Here is a 15507-nt window from a genome sequence, read left to right on the forward strand (position 1 = left end):
AATTATCATGCACACAATTAAGTTGTTCAAACTGGGTAATTTTTGTGACCTCAAGCCAGATCTGAAATTCCCTCTCTGTGTGGACAGGACTGAAGATAAAATAAAATTCTCTGCATAAGTGACAAAAATCTTTAATTAGTGACTTAGTGTTTGTCCTTTTGAATTCCACTTGTTGTCCTGTGGTATATGTGAATGTCTGTGTGTGTGAAATGCAAAAGACATAATAATACAAGTTCTGTGATGTGTGACATGCATTTTTAAAAGTCAATAATACCATAGATGTCCAGAGTACAGGACACTGTGCTGTCCCCAGCATCACAGGTATATATCCCCGAATCCATGGTCCCACACTTTGTGATCTGGAGGAACCTCTTTCTCCCCATAGAGTAGATGCGGTAGCTCTTCCCTGGTTTCAGTTCTTGTCCATTCTATAGCCAAGGTGAAGAATGTCTTTGTTATAGGGAAAACATGAGAGCAGGCTTTTTCCTTTTACCATATTTCTCTCAGCCATACTGTATACATGCAGTCAAGGTAATTAGTATTCATAGTCTCTACAACCAGACAAATCTAATTATGTGATAATTGAGAATGAATTCAATCACATATTGAAATCAATGAATGCTATTCTAAATTTAGCATTTACCAGAAATAAAGTTGTGAATCAAAAACCGTATTTGAACCTCATTCTAGACAGAAAAACGCAACTCACACATAGCCTTGAATATTTTATCTTGGTCTTGCATCTAGTGCTAGCAATTGATTGCAGTGTTTTTTTAACAGTTCTTGTAATTGTCTATGTAGATTTTGTGCTGGATTCCCCGTTCTAGACTGTTTCAATGGTGCTTTATTCCTGCAAAGGAACAAGTAAAGGTTTATTCCATGCTGAAAATCTTCACACTTGAAGAAGACTGCACAGCAGAAATGTTACAGTATGTTTCTTTTCTTCTCTTTTCAGCATGGAATTTACTTGTTCCTTTGCAGCCTAAACATGCTGACGCAGCTACCAACTTGAGCTTAATGTCTGTCTGTTCACAGCATCTCCATAGAAAGTCCAGTGCATGAACAGACTTGACAATAGAAGTTATTTTGGCTTTTAATGTTTTTAAGGTTGTCATGAGTATAGTTCTGTATTTCTCTGAATTTAAATCTTCTGTAGGAGAAGCATCCCAAAGGCTTGAATCGCTAAACAAAAATAATTATGGACCTATCTCCAAGTTTGAAAGCAGGAAGAAAATGTTTTTTTAAAGGCTGTGCAAACATTTGGTAAGCATATTGTGTTCCTTTGTTTTTTGTTTATATTGTGTTTTTCTTGTTTTTAATTACCTAAATCATGTACTCAAATTCACTGGGATCGTTAAAATAGTTTCGGTAAAGTTTAAAGACCTTAGGGGAGTCAGAAGCTGGGCAGGTAGCCCCTCAACTCCACTACGCCAGAGCTGGGAGAATACAGGCTGCGATTCCTGCTCTCTGGTCTGTGGTCTACGCTCATGTATAAACCTTTTTACCACACCACTAACTTCACTCCCAAATACTTCCTCAGTAAAACTCACATTTCCACCCACTGCCTTTCTCTATTTTCTTCCCACATGCAAACCACACGCAAACACTTGATGCACTCTCTTACAAACCCACTGTTTTTGCAGCTTACAGACAGTCCGCTGTCCGACCTTCTCACTAGGCTTTCTCCTGGAGCATTTTGTCGACTATCCCTTTTCATTGTTAAAAAAATGTACATTCATTCGTTTTCCAAGAAATATTTTTTGCTTAAATACTTGTTATCACTTTCTCTCACCTTTAACCACTTAACTTCCACATTCTGCCTGGACAGCTCACACTCAAGCAAAGCTGCTGTGTTTTCAGGAATATGTAGGTCCTCCAGCTTTTTCAGAAAGGTCACAGGAGGCTCTGAAACAGAGCAGTGAGTTCTTACAAAAACAGCTACAAGTAAGATTAGACTGAGATGGTTTAACTCTGGTTAAAATATATATACATTCCAGCATATCTGAAATACCAAAATTCAAATGCAAGGAAAAGTCATTAAAATTTTAATAAATTAGCAGCTTTCCAAAACAGTAATATATCCTATATTGAAATATAAATGTTGTAGTACCTAAAATAATACCACCCAGTAACATATGTGTTATATTTAAATTTTATTCAAAATCCAAAATGTTTGACATTGTTTCACTGAGCCTATAGGTGGAAATCTGGCTTTATTATTTTCCCCTGCTTTGTAGAACATGTCATTTCCGCAGAATGTCCTGGAATCCTCTGAAAAACTGGAAATCATGGGTGATTTTCCAGAGGAAGTTACATGCGCCATATCATATGCAATTCTCTTTAGAAACCAAAATCCCCCAGTTCAGCGGTAAAGTCTGTTTCCTGTACCACCCTCTGTCCAGCTGTTCTCATTATCCAGCTGTTGTGTAATGTGTTGGTAAGAGCAACTGCACCCTTCCAAACCAGATGCAGAGGCACTTCTGCATAAAACTGTTAGTTCAGCTCTGGCTCAACTGTGAAACCTGCATTCTGTTTTTCGTATGCCAGTCTTATTGTTGTCATTGTTGTAGGAATTTTCACTTATTACATTGAATCTTATCAGTGAGGCATAATGACTTTAATAAGAGATAACCATACAGATACAATGAGATAATGCCACTGAATACTGTTTTGCATTTTCTAAATTTGATTTATAACAGACACATTAACCCCAGTAATGTGAACCCACGGCATGCATAATATGTAGCCGATTCTTCAATTACAGTAATACAGTATGTTTTGCCAGCTTTTGCAAATAATGGTGTGAAACTTTTTAATTTTGGTGTTTCGGAAAGAAATTAAGAAATAAAGGTAAAAAAATACAATGTATTATTTTTACTTTTCTCTACAAACATGTATCAATAATAAATTGCATGTTAACCACCAGTCTTAATTTCATATAAAGCAATGCTATATTCACAATTCCAAAAATTTACGACTAAATTAGCATTGTAGATGGTAGAAGGGAGGGGATTGTTTTGTTGACTAGTTTTTGTTATAGTCATACTTTATTTTTGTGAGCATTAGCAGTAACTTCCATGGAATTACCCTGTTATACTTTCCAAGAAAAAAGAACCTGAGAACAATTATAACCTACAGCTGACCCTTTGGCCAAACTAGGCCAGTTGGTTTTATAGTAAGCTGGTCTCCTGTGCTGTAGGCACTGAGTTACTTTGCCAACAGAACTGGACATCTAAATTTTGGGGATACCCTGAGATTCTCAATGTTTTTGTGTGAGGTCTGCTGTATGAGATTAAGGAAGTTGTACTTCCAGGATGCTAAACTGTTACTTTGTTTTACACACACACTTCATGCATCTTTTACAATAGCTGCCTCTCTCATACAGTAGATTGCCTTATACTTTAGATCCACCTTATTAAGCTATTAAGCCAATTAAGCTACACTGAAGTGCCAACAAGTCATCTGCTTTACACTTTCAAACATTCCTTTTCTTTGGCAGACCCCTTCTCTAGGTTTTGATATGCCCCAAAACCTTGACACTATTTCACTTCAGCACTGGAAAGAGAGCAGTGGTTTTATTGTTTTATTCCAACACACACTCTTTCAGGGAAGAGTTTGGGAGTTTGGGGGAGAGGGAAAAGAATCCATCTATATATCAATTACTGCAAACGCATGTTATTTTGTAGATGGCTTTCTTCTCCCTCTTCTCCTTAAAAATTATAATTTCAGTGCAAGTCTTTGCTATGATCACACAGCTATGATCTCTGTGAGCTTTTCTCTTTTTACGCCCAAGACTTAGCCCACCACAACCCTGCCTCGGAGCAGCACTTTCTCTCCTAAATTGTTCTTCACTGGCACAGAGATTTTATAACTAAGGACATGTCCTGGCTGAGGCTTGGCTTAGTTTTTCCTGGGAAAAACTAAGGTTGCTTCTGTAAGAGGTGTTAGTGGGGCCAGCAGGGAGCGCTCACCCTGCGGTCCATGTGTGTCCTAATGCCCCAGTATAGTGACGGGGACACTATACTGTAAACAGGCGCCTTCCTTCTGATGAGACGTAAAACCGGGGTCCTGACTCTCTGTGGTCATTTAAAATCCCAGAGCGTTTCTCGCAAAGAGTAGTGGTGTAACCCCGGCGTCCTGGCCAAATTTCTCATTGGCCCTTACCAATCATGGCCTCCTAATAATCCCCATCTATGAATTGGTTTCATTACTCTGCTCTCCTCCCCACTGATGGCTGATGTGTGGTGAGCGTTCTGGCGCACTTTGGCTGCCGTTGCATCATCCAGGTGGATGCTGCACATTGGTGGTGGTGGAGGGGAGTCCCCATTACCTGTAAAGCGCTTTGAGTGGAGTGTCCAGAAAAGCGCTATATAAATGTAAGCAATTATTATTATTATTATTATTGGCGTACACTTTCATTCTCTTCTCCAGGCACTCCTCTATGCATCTTACAAGTTCTCACATGAAACGCCATGGTGCTTCTTGAGTGTCCTGCACCTTCAGGGCCATGTAGTTGCTGAAATATGGTCCCTCCCTGAACCACTGCTCTCTTTCCAGGGCTATGCTGTCACAGCTATTGATCCAAGTATCTCATCCAGCCATTTCCTAAATCAGGCGAGGGTATCAGTTTTGATAATATGGTTGCATAGTTTTTTTCAGACTCCTACAACTCTTTATTCAAAATACTGCCTCTAGTTCTCTGTTTTAAAAGTACTTCACCTTTATTTTCATGTTTCACTGTGGATTTTAAAGTCCACTGGTTTGACTATGTTTGTGCCTTTAAGGATTTTGACTGATTTAATCAGATCCCCTCTGTTCATAACTAAGATAATTCAGGTCATTCCTTTCCATTCCTCAGCACTATGCTTACCTTTTTAAATGTCTCTCCACATTGGCTAGAAGAAGTAAACACCTAAGTATTTTTTCATATGTAATATCATCAAGTTCAGCATTAACAAGCTTGTATTTATTGTTTGTGTACTTTATATTTTTCCTACCTCCTGTGTTATAACAATCTGCATTCTAATAAGTCTTGAATTTTAGCTACATCATTGTGTTTTTTGCAAGTTCTGTAGTGTTTGCTAAATCTCCTATTTCAGTATCCTTTACAAACTTGACTAGTTATACTTATAAGAGAGTCTAAAACATTGACGTAAATAAGGAAGAGCAGTGGTTTTAATAGAGATCTTTGTGGTACTCCATTAATACCAGCAACCCAGTTTGACCAGTGCAATTGCAATTTGAGATTTAAATTTTATTAAAAATGTTACAAATGCCTCCTAAAAATCTAAATACATGATAACATATGCATGCTGGTGCTTATTCCAAGAAAGTTTCTTGAATGACTTGTGGAAGAGTTTTGTTAATGGCCTATGCATAATACGCATATTATTTCCTTAATTGAAATTGTCAAAATATTATCAAGCCCTGAAGATTTGGAATCTAAAATTAACAGGCTAAAAACAGGCTTCATTACATTTATGGAAGTACTGTAAAGAATAAAAGCAATAAAGTTGTTTACAGTGGCACTGTGCACTAAACCCACATAAAACAATTATATATAGCATGCACAGTAATCCACTTAATTTTCTTTTAGATTTAGTTTTAGGGAACATTTTAGAAGCATTTTTGCTTCTGCAATTGCAAGTGGTCAAAACAATAAAAAAAACAAGAGAATGACTGTAATTGTAAGCAAAAGTTTCTAAAGAAGCTTGTTTTGCATATGAAGTGCATTCACATGAAGTCTTTTATTAAAATGATCTTTCCACAGCTGTGAATATGACTCACCTTTCACAGTCAGCCTTGCTGATGTTCTCACACTTTCTGCACAGAAGGTAACTGTGCCACTGTCCTCAAGAGTGAGGTTTGAAAAGGTGAGGCTGTGCACTCGTCCATGATTGCTGACTCGCCAGTGATTATTTGGTTTCAGTCGGATGCCATCTTTTTGCCACACTCCCTCCACATCCGTGTGAGAAAGCTCTACCTCAAAAGAGGCAGTCTCACGCTCGTATGTTTCAATGTCACTTAGTCCTTTGCGGATTGAAATATTCCTGGCTGTGAGGAAGAAATGATAAGGTCATTAATGTTGTATCACTTGGATGTGTAAGACTGAATTATTTAATTAGATTGCTACTTCAACCAGTACAGCCTTGAAAAACAGGTTTTTATCAAAAAGCAGGCATTCAGAATTCTGAAAGCGGAAGGTTGAATTACAGCAGTTTAACATAAGGGCTTTTGTACTCCACCTTTACTGCAAAGCAAATTTTCTATTACTTTGAGCCAAAAGAATTGGACAGAAGGCTTATGAAGCACCTTTTATGCAACCCTACTATATTAGCTGAAAGGGAATATTTGTAGTTGTTGCAGCACTGTTAGAAATTATTGGATCGCTATAAAAAAGATTGAGAAGGCTGAATATTATGATGTATGGCATTAGAATTAGAGTTCACAATCCAAGCAGGACCATTGTTTATGAGGGAGATTGAATTGGCACCTTTTTAGATATTGGTAGAACATTACACTGAAGGGTATTATTATCTATTGTAACTGGCATACCAGCATTTTCAACTCATTCTCACATAGACAGACGCTCACGATGGAACAAGTCTGGTTTATTTTTGATACTTGATGACACCACCATAGATTCTGAAGGCCAGTGCATAAATTTAGCTGCAATGAAAAGAGATCCAAATTCACTTGAGATGCCAATAACAGTCAGAGAAGAGACATCCGCCCTCACTTTAAAAAAAATGGTCACGCTATCTAAAAAATACTACTAACTCATTCGTAATCACCTAGAAACAGTTATTAATTTCGAAGGAGGCTATTTTTTAATTACTATGGAAAAATATAACACAGGTCTTAAGAATACAATAGGGAAGTATGGTGGTTACAGATACTGTTTGATTTAAAAGGGACCTCTGAGCAGAGATTATAACATACAAGTAAATGCTTTAAGAACCCAGTTTATCCGTAAGACAAGTGTGGTCTCTCAGTTAAAGAACAGAATTAGTGATGAAAGTATTTTAAAGGTATTAGTGAATATTTCCAAGTTACATTAAGGAAGAACATATGCATTTGTTTGATTTTTTCAAGTATGATTTCTGTGCATGCTCTTTCATTTTAGAATTTGTTCGTCAGACCACTATACATATTGAGTGCTTCTCATAACAGAAAGAATGAAAGACATACAGGTGACTGTGATCGATAGCCAGCTTAATTATTGGCTGAATGGCAGCAGCTGTTGATCCTTGCATTTCTGATACCTGCCAGCTGTACTCCTACAATATTTAAACATGTGCTTCCTCTTAGCAGGTGTGTGAGGTACTGTAGCTGGCAACAGAGTAAGAACTACACAGCAAGGAGCACCAGAGGGAAAGCTGACAAATAAACCAACGGTCCTAGCTGCTGAGACAAAGGACTAGGGGGCTTATAGCAAGATATCAGCTTAGAGAGAAAGAACAAATGAACTGAAGATAAGTTGATGTGGACAGACAGAGACCAGACAATGAACCACAAAGGGCTGAGAGGAAGACAGCCAGGGAGCAGCTAGTGGCTGAAGAAATATCTGTTTTGTTCAATGAGTGAATTTAACCAGACTTTTCTTTTCTCTTTTTCATACAGAGTGCTGTGGTGGTTACACTGTGCACTGTATTTTGACCATCCTGTAACAGTGACCTTAAAAGAATAACCAATGTAACAGATGTCACTGTTTATCTGCATGTTCCATTTTGCCAATATGTCTTTGTTATGTCACAGTTCTGAATGATCTATAAATATGAAAACTTATCTTCATCCATGCATCAGATAATTATGTTGTGTGCTGGATTCTTGTATGAGTATGCAGGCTAGTTATTTTTATTTCCACTCTAGATTCTGAAAGGGAGTACATCTGTTAAAGTGTGTATGGACACTAAGGAATTTGATTGGATAAGCAGCCCACAAACTCTAATGAGATGAGATATCTAATGAGATGCACTTCCAAATAGGCTGGATTTTTTTCCTTAAAGTCAGCCAGTCAGCCAACATCACCAGCGCTGTCTTTAAGAAAACAGACTACAAGAAACAGAAATGAAAATACAGGAGGAGAGACAAGAGGAATTGAGTTACAGTATTACAGCCCATGTTCACAACTAGTTTCTTCCTTGATGAACAAAAACATATCAGGCAAGGAAAAGAGTTGTATTTTTCCTGCTTATGAAATTTAGGTTTCCATTTTAAATCCTCCAAATACTTGTTGTTTTGAGGATGCATGTTTCTTAGGTATTAACTCTCTGTTATAGCATCAGTTAAGAGGGTTGGCTTAGCAATGGAAGATGTTATTTTATGAAAGCAGTCTTATGTTCCCTTTATAAAGGTTTATGTCCACAGTACAGGATTGTCAGTTTTAGGGGTCTTATGGAGAAGGTCTGTAGCAAAGATATTTATAAGGCATTGTATAGATTTTGACTGCATACATCTTTGAAAAGCAAAATCAGATTTCTAAGCTTACAATTTGAGTTTATAACATGTATGCAATAATAGATCACGGGAGGAAGTGAAGATGTTCCACTCACAATCCACAATTAGCTTGCCCTGGGTTCGGTCATGTAGAGTCTCACAGCGGTAGGTGCCACGGTCGGAAAAGGAGAGGTTGTGCACAGTCAGGCTACGTTTCTTGCCATTCTGCGTCAGGGTAAATTTGGGTCCAGGCTGGATCACCACACCCTGTCTCATCCACTGGACCTCTCCAGAATCCAGACTCACTTCCACCTCCAGAGTGGCCTCACCATGTTCCTCAGCAATAACAGCTTCCATTTTCTTCGTGAACACCACCTGTGCCTCTAAGATAACACAGAAAGTATGAAAAATCCTTAAGGACAATTTAGATTTAGATCAACAATGAAACCCAATGACAAAAATCTAAAAGGGGTGTGATTTTGACAACTATTCTGACAACAGGAAGTCCTTATTTACAGTGTTGTTGGACTCTAAAATAAGCTACTCAAAATAACTCTTGCTGGTCACTGTTGGTCACTTTGTCTAGGTTCCTCTGAACGAGTCTCCCATACTTATAAATCATGACAAGTGTTCTTAGGACACTACCACTTGTGACCGTCATCTTCCTGTGGTATCTATCATGGACAACGTTTAAAGAATTTAAACATTTCTAGATGGACTATTTTATCTCTCTTCAATGTAAGAACAAATTGTGTTTCTGTAAGAACAAACTAATAATCTAAGAACAAAAAGTGTCATGATACATAGTCCATAAGCCATCGGAAATAAAACCTTATTATATGCAATCTCTGGCATTCAAAACTAACAACATGTTAAATAAAACAGGTCTGTAATTGTCTGAGACTTCTATAAATAATCTGCAAACAGATTTAATCTCTGAAGTGTATTGTAAAGTATTGTAAGATCAGATGTACTTTCCTCCTGCTTTCCTGCCCAACAATGTCACTCTAGAAGAAACGCACCTTGCACCTTCAAGTTTGCTTTTGAAACTACTCCCTCGGCCTCAGCTGTCACCTTGCAACTGTCTGACAGCTGGCAGCTGAGGATGTGCAGTGTGTGGCACACTCCGTTGTTCGACACAACGTATTTATCATCTGGAATGATGGGCTCGCCGTTTCTGTGCCACACCAGCTCTGCATCCTCAGGTGACACAACACACTTAAACATGGCATCTTCTCCTTCCAGCACAGTGACACTGTGCACCTCTGCAATGAACTCCACTACACGTGGCACTGAAAGGGATTGGAAGAGAGAAAGGAACTCAATATAGCATTTCATTCAATTAAAGGTGACATTTGCAGAATGTATAAACCTCAGTGACAAGGCAAAGACAAGGCAGCAGTTGTAATATAGACATTAAGTGAACAGCTGAAACAAATAAAATGATTAAGAGTCCAGGATGAAATGAAAACCAGATGACATAGCAGCCCTACAGGTCCAGGAGTGAATATCAGTTAACAATATCTGCAGTTCCTTTCTTTCTCTACAGTTTAAACTTTCAACCATTTTAATACTCATTTTTCCTCAGCTCAGAAGGAATATATCCTGAATGCAATTTCATTCTGCTGCAGGGAATACAAATGGAGTGACAATGTAGAGAGAACCTTGCCAGTATGAGTCTGGAAATTAAGGGAAAAGTGGAACCCGTGGTTAAAATGGGGAAAACATGCAAACTCCACATAGAAGGGACTCTAGAATCGAACCCAGGACTTAAAATTAAGATATGTGAGACAGCACAGTCATTGGAGCTAGTCATTATTCTTGATTATGTTTTTTTCCCTTTTGTCTAAATAGGAATACCTATGCCTCCTTTTCTCCCTACCCTGAGATGTGGTTTCCTATTTGAAAACCTGTGGTGGTAATTCATTAATTTTCATTTTATTAGACTTTGTACAGAAATCTCTTTCTGTCTCAGATGCAGGCCATCCAATATATATTTCACTCTGAGTAATGGTGAGCTCAAGTCTACTTACTCTCTACCATGACTTTGGCACATGTTCTATCATCCTTGGATTCACAGACATATTCTCCAGAGTCATTTCCAGTGGCCCGGTAAATGGTCAGAGAGCGTTCACGGCCCTCTGCTTTAATGACTAGCCGGCGGCTAGGAATGATTTCCTGCCCATCTTTCAGCCACTGTACATCTCCCTTTGGCTTGCAGAGTTCACATCGCAGTGTGATTGTGTCATCCTTGTGAGCACAGACATCCTCCAGCATTCTTACAAAATTCAACTTCATCTCTGCACCACAGATTTAAAAAAAAGAAGAGTACATCAATGACTGCAAACTGTGTTACATACATAATCTTGGTTTTAAATGCATTGTACTGCACATGATTTCAAATTGCTCACTGTATACTAGTGCATTTTTCTCTGATAAAAAGGTTGCTTTGAAAAATGATGGCTTTTGGAATACTAACATTGTATAATTGTATCTCAGAAGTTTATATTTTCACCACACTTTTACTCTGCCAGTGGCCTTCTTGTTCATTCATCCAGCCATTCATTTTCAGTCTGCTTTTCCTGCAAAGGGTCACAGTGACTTTCTATTCAAGTTTACAACATTCTGAGAGACTAAATATATCTTTCTGAACACAAATGGAAGATACCTGAAGAGTGTTTGGACAGATCCACCACTTTTCATCTGAATACAAACCCAAGGGGTTATTCACTAGGAATAACAAAACTCAAGAATTAAGCATATTGAAGAGGTTAATTGAGTGTTTTAGTCAAGCGAAATTGGTTGAACCCTCTTGGCTGAGGACTAACCACCTGGCCACAGGACAAGGAGGCTAGGACCCCTGTATGGAGTAAGAAATGACCAAGGGTTAGCTGCAAAGCTGGAGATGGGATGGTGGAGGGATACAAAAGGCAAATGTAAGGCAGTGAAGGAGAAAAGGGGACATATGTATAGTATTTATAATTTAAAGTGAGGAAATTATGTCAGGAATTATAATGAATTACTGATAGCTGAAGTTAATTGAACTTAGCTGTTGTCGTCCCTTCCAAACTTTCATTATAAAAAATAATTTGACAATTTCTAAAACATTTTAAAAACTTATTTGCATTATGGTTAGTAGTCTATGCTCTGGTGACAGACTTTGAGATTTAATCATTGATTGGTGCTCTTGCTTTTGACATATTTGTAACTAGACTCATTTTGCTTCATTCGTTATGTCTTTTTAAGAGAAACAGGGAAAAATCCACAGTATGCGCCCGTACGAACCTTTCACACTGACAACGAATACCATCTCGTCATCATTTGAGACGCAGGTATACAGGCCACAGTCCTCCTTGCAAGTGTTCTTCACAATGAGGCTGTGAACTCGGCCTTCCACTCTGGCCTCGTACTTCTCAGCTTCGAAGATCTGGCAGCGGTGGCGGAACCACTTTACCTCGCTTTTCCCACTCGCCACTACTGCAGACATCACGGTATTCTGACCTTCCATGGAAAACACTTCCTCTGCCTTTTCCTGCTTGCGTTCAAACTTAACTGGAGCAGCTGAAGGGAAACAAGGTAGTGACGTGTGCCTGCTTGTTTTTTGTTTTCACTTTTGTTACTGGTCATTTGAACTTTTTTATGTATATGTAATAAAATTAATGTAGAGAAAGGTTTCATGTATATAAACATACGGAGATAAGCCTAGCAAATAACCCCCGTATTTGTTCATAATAACATGAGACAAAGATCTCATCTGTAGTTGGATCTATGCAGACACATTTGATACACTCAAATACATTCTGACTTTATTTTTAAAACTATGTTATCTGGAAAAGAAACAGTAAAATAGTTTTATAATACAAATGTGAATCCATTTTTGAGTTTTATTTTGTATTGTCTTTCATTTTAACTCCACGTGCTGTTAAAAAAGGTATTCCTGAATGTCTATTTTAAATTATGTTGTCACCCACTGGTACAATATGACCTCATGTTTACTAGGACTCTGAGACAGGATGGGATTTTAAAACAGCCCTCAAATGTTTAAATACTGTAAATTCAGCGTAATGCCTTTTCTGACATGCAAAAACTGCTGTTTAATCAACAATCAACAATTTATCAAATGTATATGGTACTTTCTCACAATCAATCAAAAGGTAAAACGTTTAAGGACTGATTACCCTGTAGATGCATAATATCAATGTTCATATGCAGTATTATCATGTGATTGTAATATTCATATTTATTATTGATGCATTTTGTTTGGATAGATAGATACTTTATTGATCCCGTGAGGGAAATTGCAGAAATTTCCTACATTTTCCTACAATTTCCTTTCCTTTAATACAGTAACAAAATACAGCTATTTAGCTTTTGTTAATATAAAACATTACAAACAAACCTGTAACAGCTCTCAGCTCTTCACATGGTCTGATCTTTCTCAGCACCAGTGAATAGATTATGAGTACAGTAAAATGCAATTTAATGAAACCAACAAACTTAGGAAACTTCTGACAAAATCTGTGTTTGCCCAATGTCCAGCAAGCTTCCTTTTAAGGACTGCTCGGTAACAAGGGATTCAAGTCCATTGAGTTCTCTGTTACAGCCTATCCCCCTGGATGTCATCTAGATGCATCTTGGCTTCTTTCCTACGAAGGTCCAAGGTTCAATCTTGTCTTGTAAGGGTAGTGAGAGTGTTAATTTGAGCTTAACTCAGAAAGTAAAACTTGTAAGAGAGCTTGAATCTGGTGGATCCATTCAATGCACTTGAGAGCACTATGGTATGTACAGTATAAAGAAACTGTGTCTACTACAAATAGCAAAGTAAAGCTTTTTTCTTAATTGATGTGGGTGGATCTTTTGTTGATGCTAGAAAGCATATGAAAGTGGCAAGTGATAAACAATTGGAAGAGATAGTGCTTCCAATGCACATGTAATCACTTTTACTGCTATTTCATTACTGTTTTACAGTACTTTATATCTTTTGTAAAACTGAGTTATTATTTCTACATTACATGTTATTCATATTGTTTTACCATATCTTGTATATCTTATTCCATGTGTTGCATTGCATTTTTAATGCAGTTTCCCTTCAGTATTGATTTCTTTTTATCATTGATACGATACATTTCTATGTTCAATGAAGGACACATATACATGTGTATGTATATACAGTATATGCAGTATGCTGTGATTTAACAGACACTTGCTATGAATGGACTGCATTGCTTCTCCTATTATTTTGTTAAATCAAGGGGTTACTGTATTGCATTTTACTGCTTATGAGTATTTACCTCCAATTTTCATTTTTAACAAAGGCAAAATTCTGAATTTACAAATTACAGCTTCACAAACTAAATGGCATTTTTAAAATCCTACCCTGTCCTGCTGAACACACCGTCATATTGTCAGCACAGACATTCTATTGGGCAGATTCAGAGGTGCAAAACCAAAAATGTTCAACAAACCCTTTAAGTAGGGACACCTGGTCCTTGTGCCCACCCTTAGTATATGATTTCTAAAACAGCTCTGTAAATATTCATAAATGTATTCCAAAAGCTAAATAAATATACTTAAATAAAACATTTTAAAATATTTTAAATCAAAAGCTACAGATATTTAAACTCTGTTTCATTTCGAAGTGTAATATTTAGAATGTCTTCATCAATAGGCAACTTTTTCTTTCCCTTAACACGTGGCTTCTCAGTGTTGTCTGATTTTAGAGTTCTGTCCACCACATTCAGTACTCACACGCTATAATTAAGTCCCACACACTTCACCATTTCCAAAAATTATCTGCAATGGAAAAATGATTTTGGCTGGCTTTTTTCAATTTTGCAACTGCACTTCGATGGATTACATTTCTTGTATTTTTGAGATTACTGGTAAATCTTCCAAAAGAACACATCTAGCCTTACATTTTAATTACAAACATCAGTTTTCCTACCAGTTTTGACACCCTACCACCACAACCAGAACAATGATGCAATACTTCTGCAGACATGCTTTTGTCTTCTTTGCTCTCACCTTTGACCTGAAGAGTAAAGTGCATTTCATCAGTAAAGGCATCACAGGTATACACCCCACTGTCTGATATCTGTGCATGATGGATACTGAAAAGACGGCATTTCCCATCACTGCTGGTATTGTAACGCTCCCCACTAATGTCTCTCCAGTTTTTCAACCACTGCACGACTGCATTCTCCAGTGACACTTTGGCACACAGTGTTATACTTTCGTTCTCCACAACTTCTATCGAATCCTTGGCATCCTCTTTGTTCACAAATTTAATGGGTGGTTCTTTAAAGAAATACAAACATGCATGCATTATAATATAACACAATAACATAGAATGGTTTGTCCTAAGATCCTGTACTTAATCTCTACATGTTATTCATTATGCAATTTAGTGTACAAATATCCAGATGAAAATAATTATTTATTAATACAGTATGTCTTTGTTTTAATGTCATCCACATTATGAGCATATTGTTATGAAGTGAGGAATGGTGTTTTAGTGAATTCTACATATTGTCAATTTGGCCTTTATCTGACTGGATATTTTACCTTTAACCTTAATACCTTTTACCTACTGTAAATAGTAAAGTAAAATAGTATTATTGTGTCCAGTAGTAATATGCATTATGTCACATTGTAGATCATTAGTTCTTTTCAAATGTTGGGTTGAAATTTTAAGATATTACTTTAGACAATTTTAGAGATGAAAGGCACACCAGTGTGCAGATGACACAAAAACTTATTTTGGGGAAACTTTGAATTCTTCAGAAATGTTGTATTTAGTTTTAGGCTCATGTGGTTCAAATACTCTGCCTTGGGAAACTTAATAAATAATAAAAAAGGTTTTAAATTCATAGTTAATTTGTTCAATATATTTGAAATTATTGTGTAACCTTACAGTATGTCTTCCTTTGAAAGTTGGAATCTGTACAAGGATGACCAGATCTCGAGTAATAACTAAGATGGATATGACGTATGATATCATGTTATCATATGATCCCTTAAATTATATTGATAATTAAGTATTGTTCACATATCACCGTCATCTACTGT

General features: G+C 37.2%; 1 protein-coding gene across 8 annotated transcripts in view; it reads right to left on the bottom strand.

Annotated features, from left to right (window-relative positions):
• Positions 1-15507, bottom strand: part of obsl1a (obscurin like cytoskeletal adaptor 1a) — a 73840-nt gene that overhangs the window by 7100 nt on the left and 51233 nt on the right. For 7 of the 8 annotated variants that reach the window (XM_069197141.1, XM_069197143.1, XM_069197147.1 and 4 more), the window contains 8 exons: positions 14464-14736; positions 11725-12000; positions 10473-10739; positions 9462-9731; positions 8556-8822; positions 5788-6054; positions 1793-1905; positions 275-428 (listed from right to left, as the gene is read on the bottom strand). In XM_069197141.1, the coding sequence (XP_069053242.1) occupies positions 275-428; positions 1793-1905; positions 5788-6054; positions 8556-8822; positions 9462-9731; positions 10473-10739; positions 11725-12000; positions 14464-14736 (1887 nt within the window). The remainder of the gene's footprint in view (positions 1-274; positions 429-1792; positions 1906-5787; positions 6055-8555; positions 8823-9461; positions 9732-10472; positions 10740-11724; positions 12001-14463; positions 14737-15507) is intronic. The other variant, XM_069197145.1, reaches the window with a different exon arrangement.

Source organism: Lepisosteus oculatus, chromosome 12, assembly GCF_040954835.1.
Source record: "Lepisosteus oculatus isolate fLepOcu1 chromosome 12, fLepOcu1.hap2, whole genome shotgun sequence".
NCBI classification, from domain to species: Eukaryota; Metazoa; Chordata; class Actinopteri; order Semionotiformes; family Lepisosteidae; genus Lepisosteus; species Lepisosteus oculatus.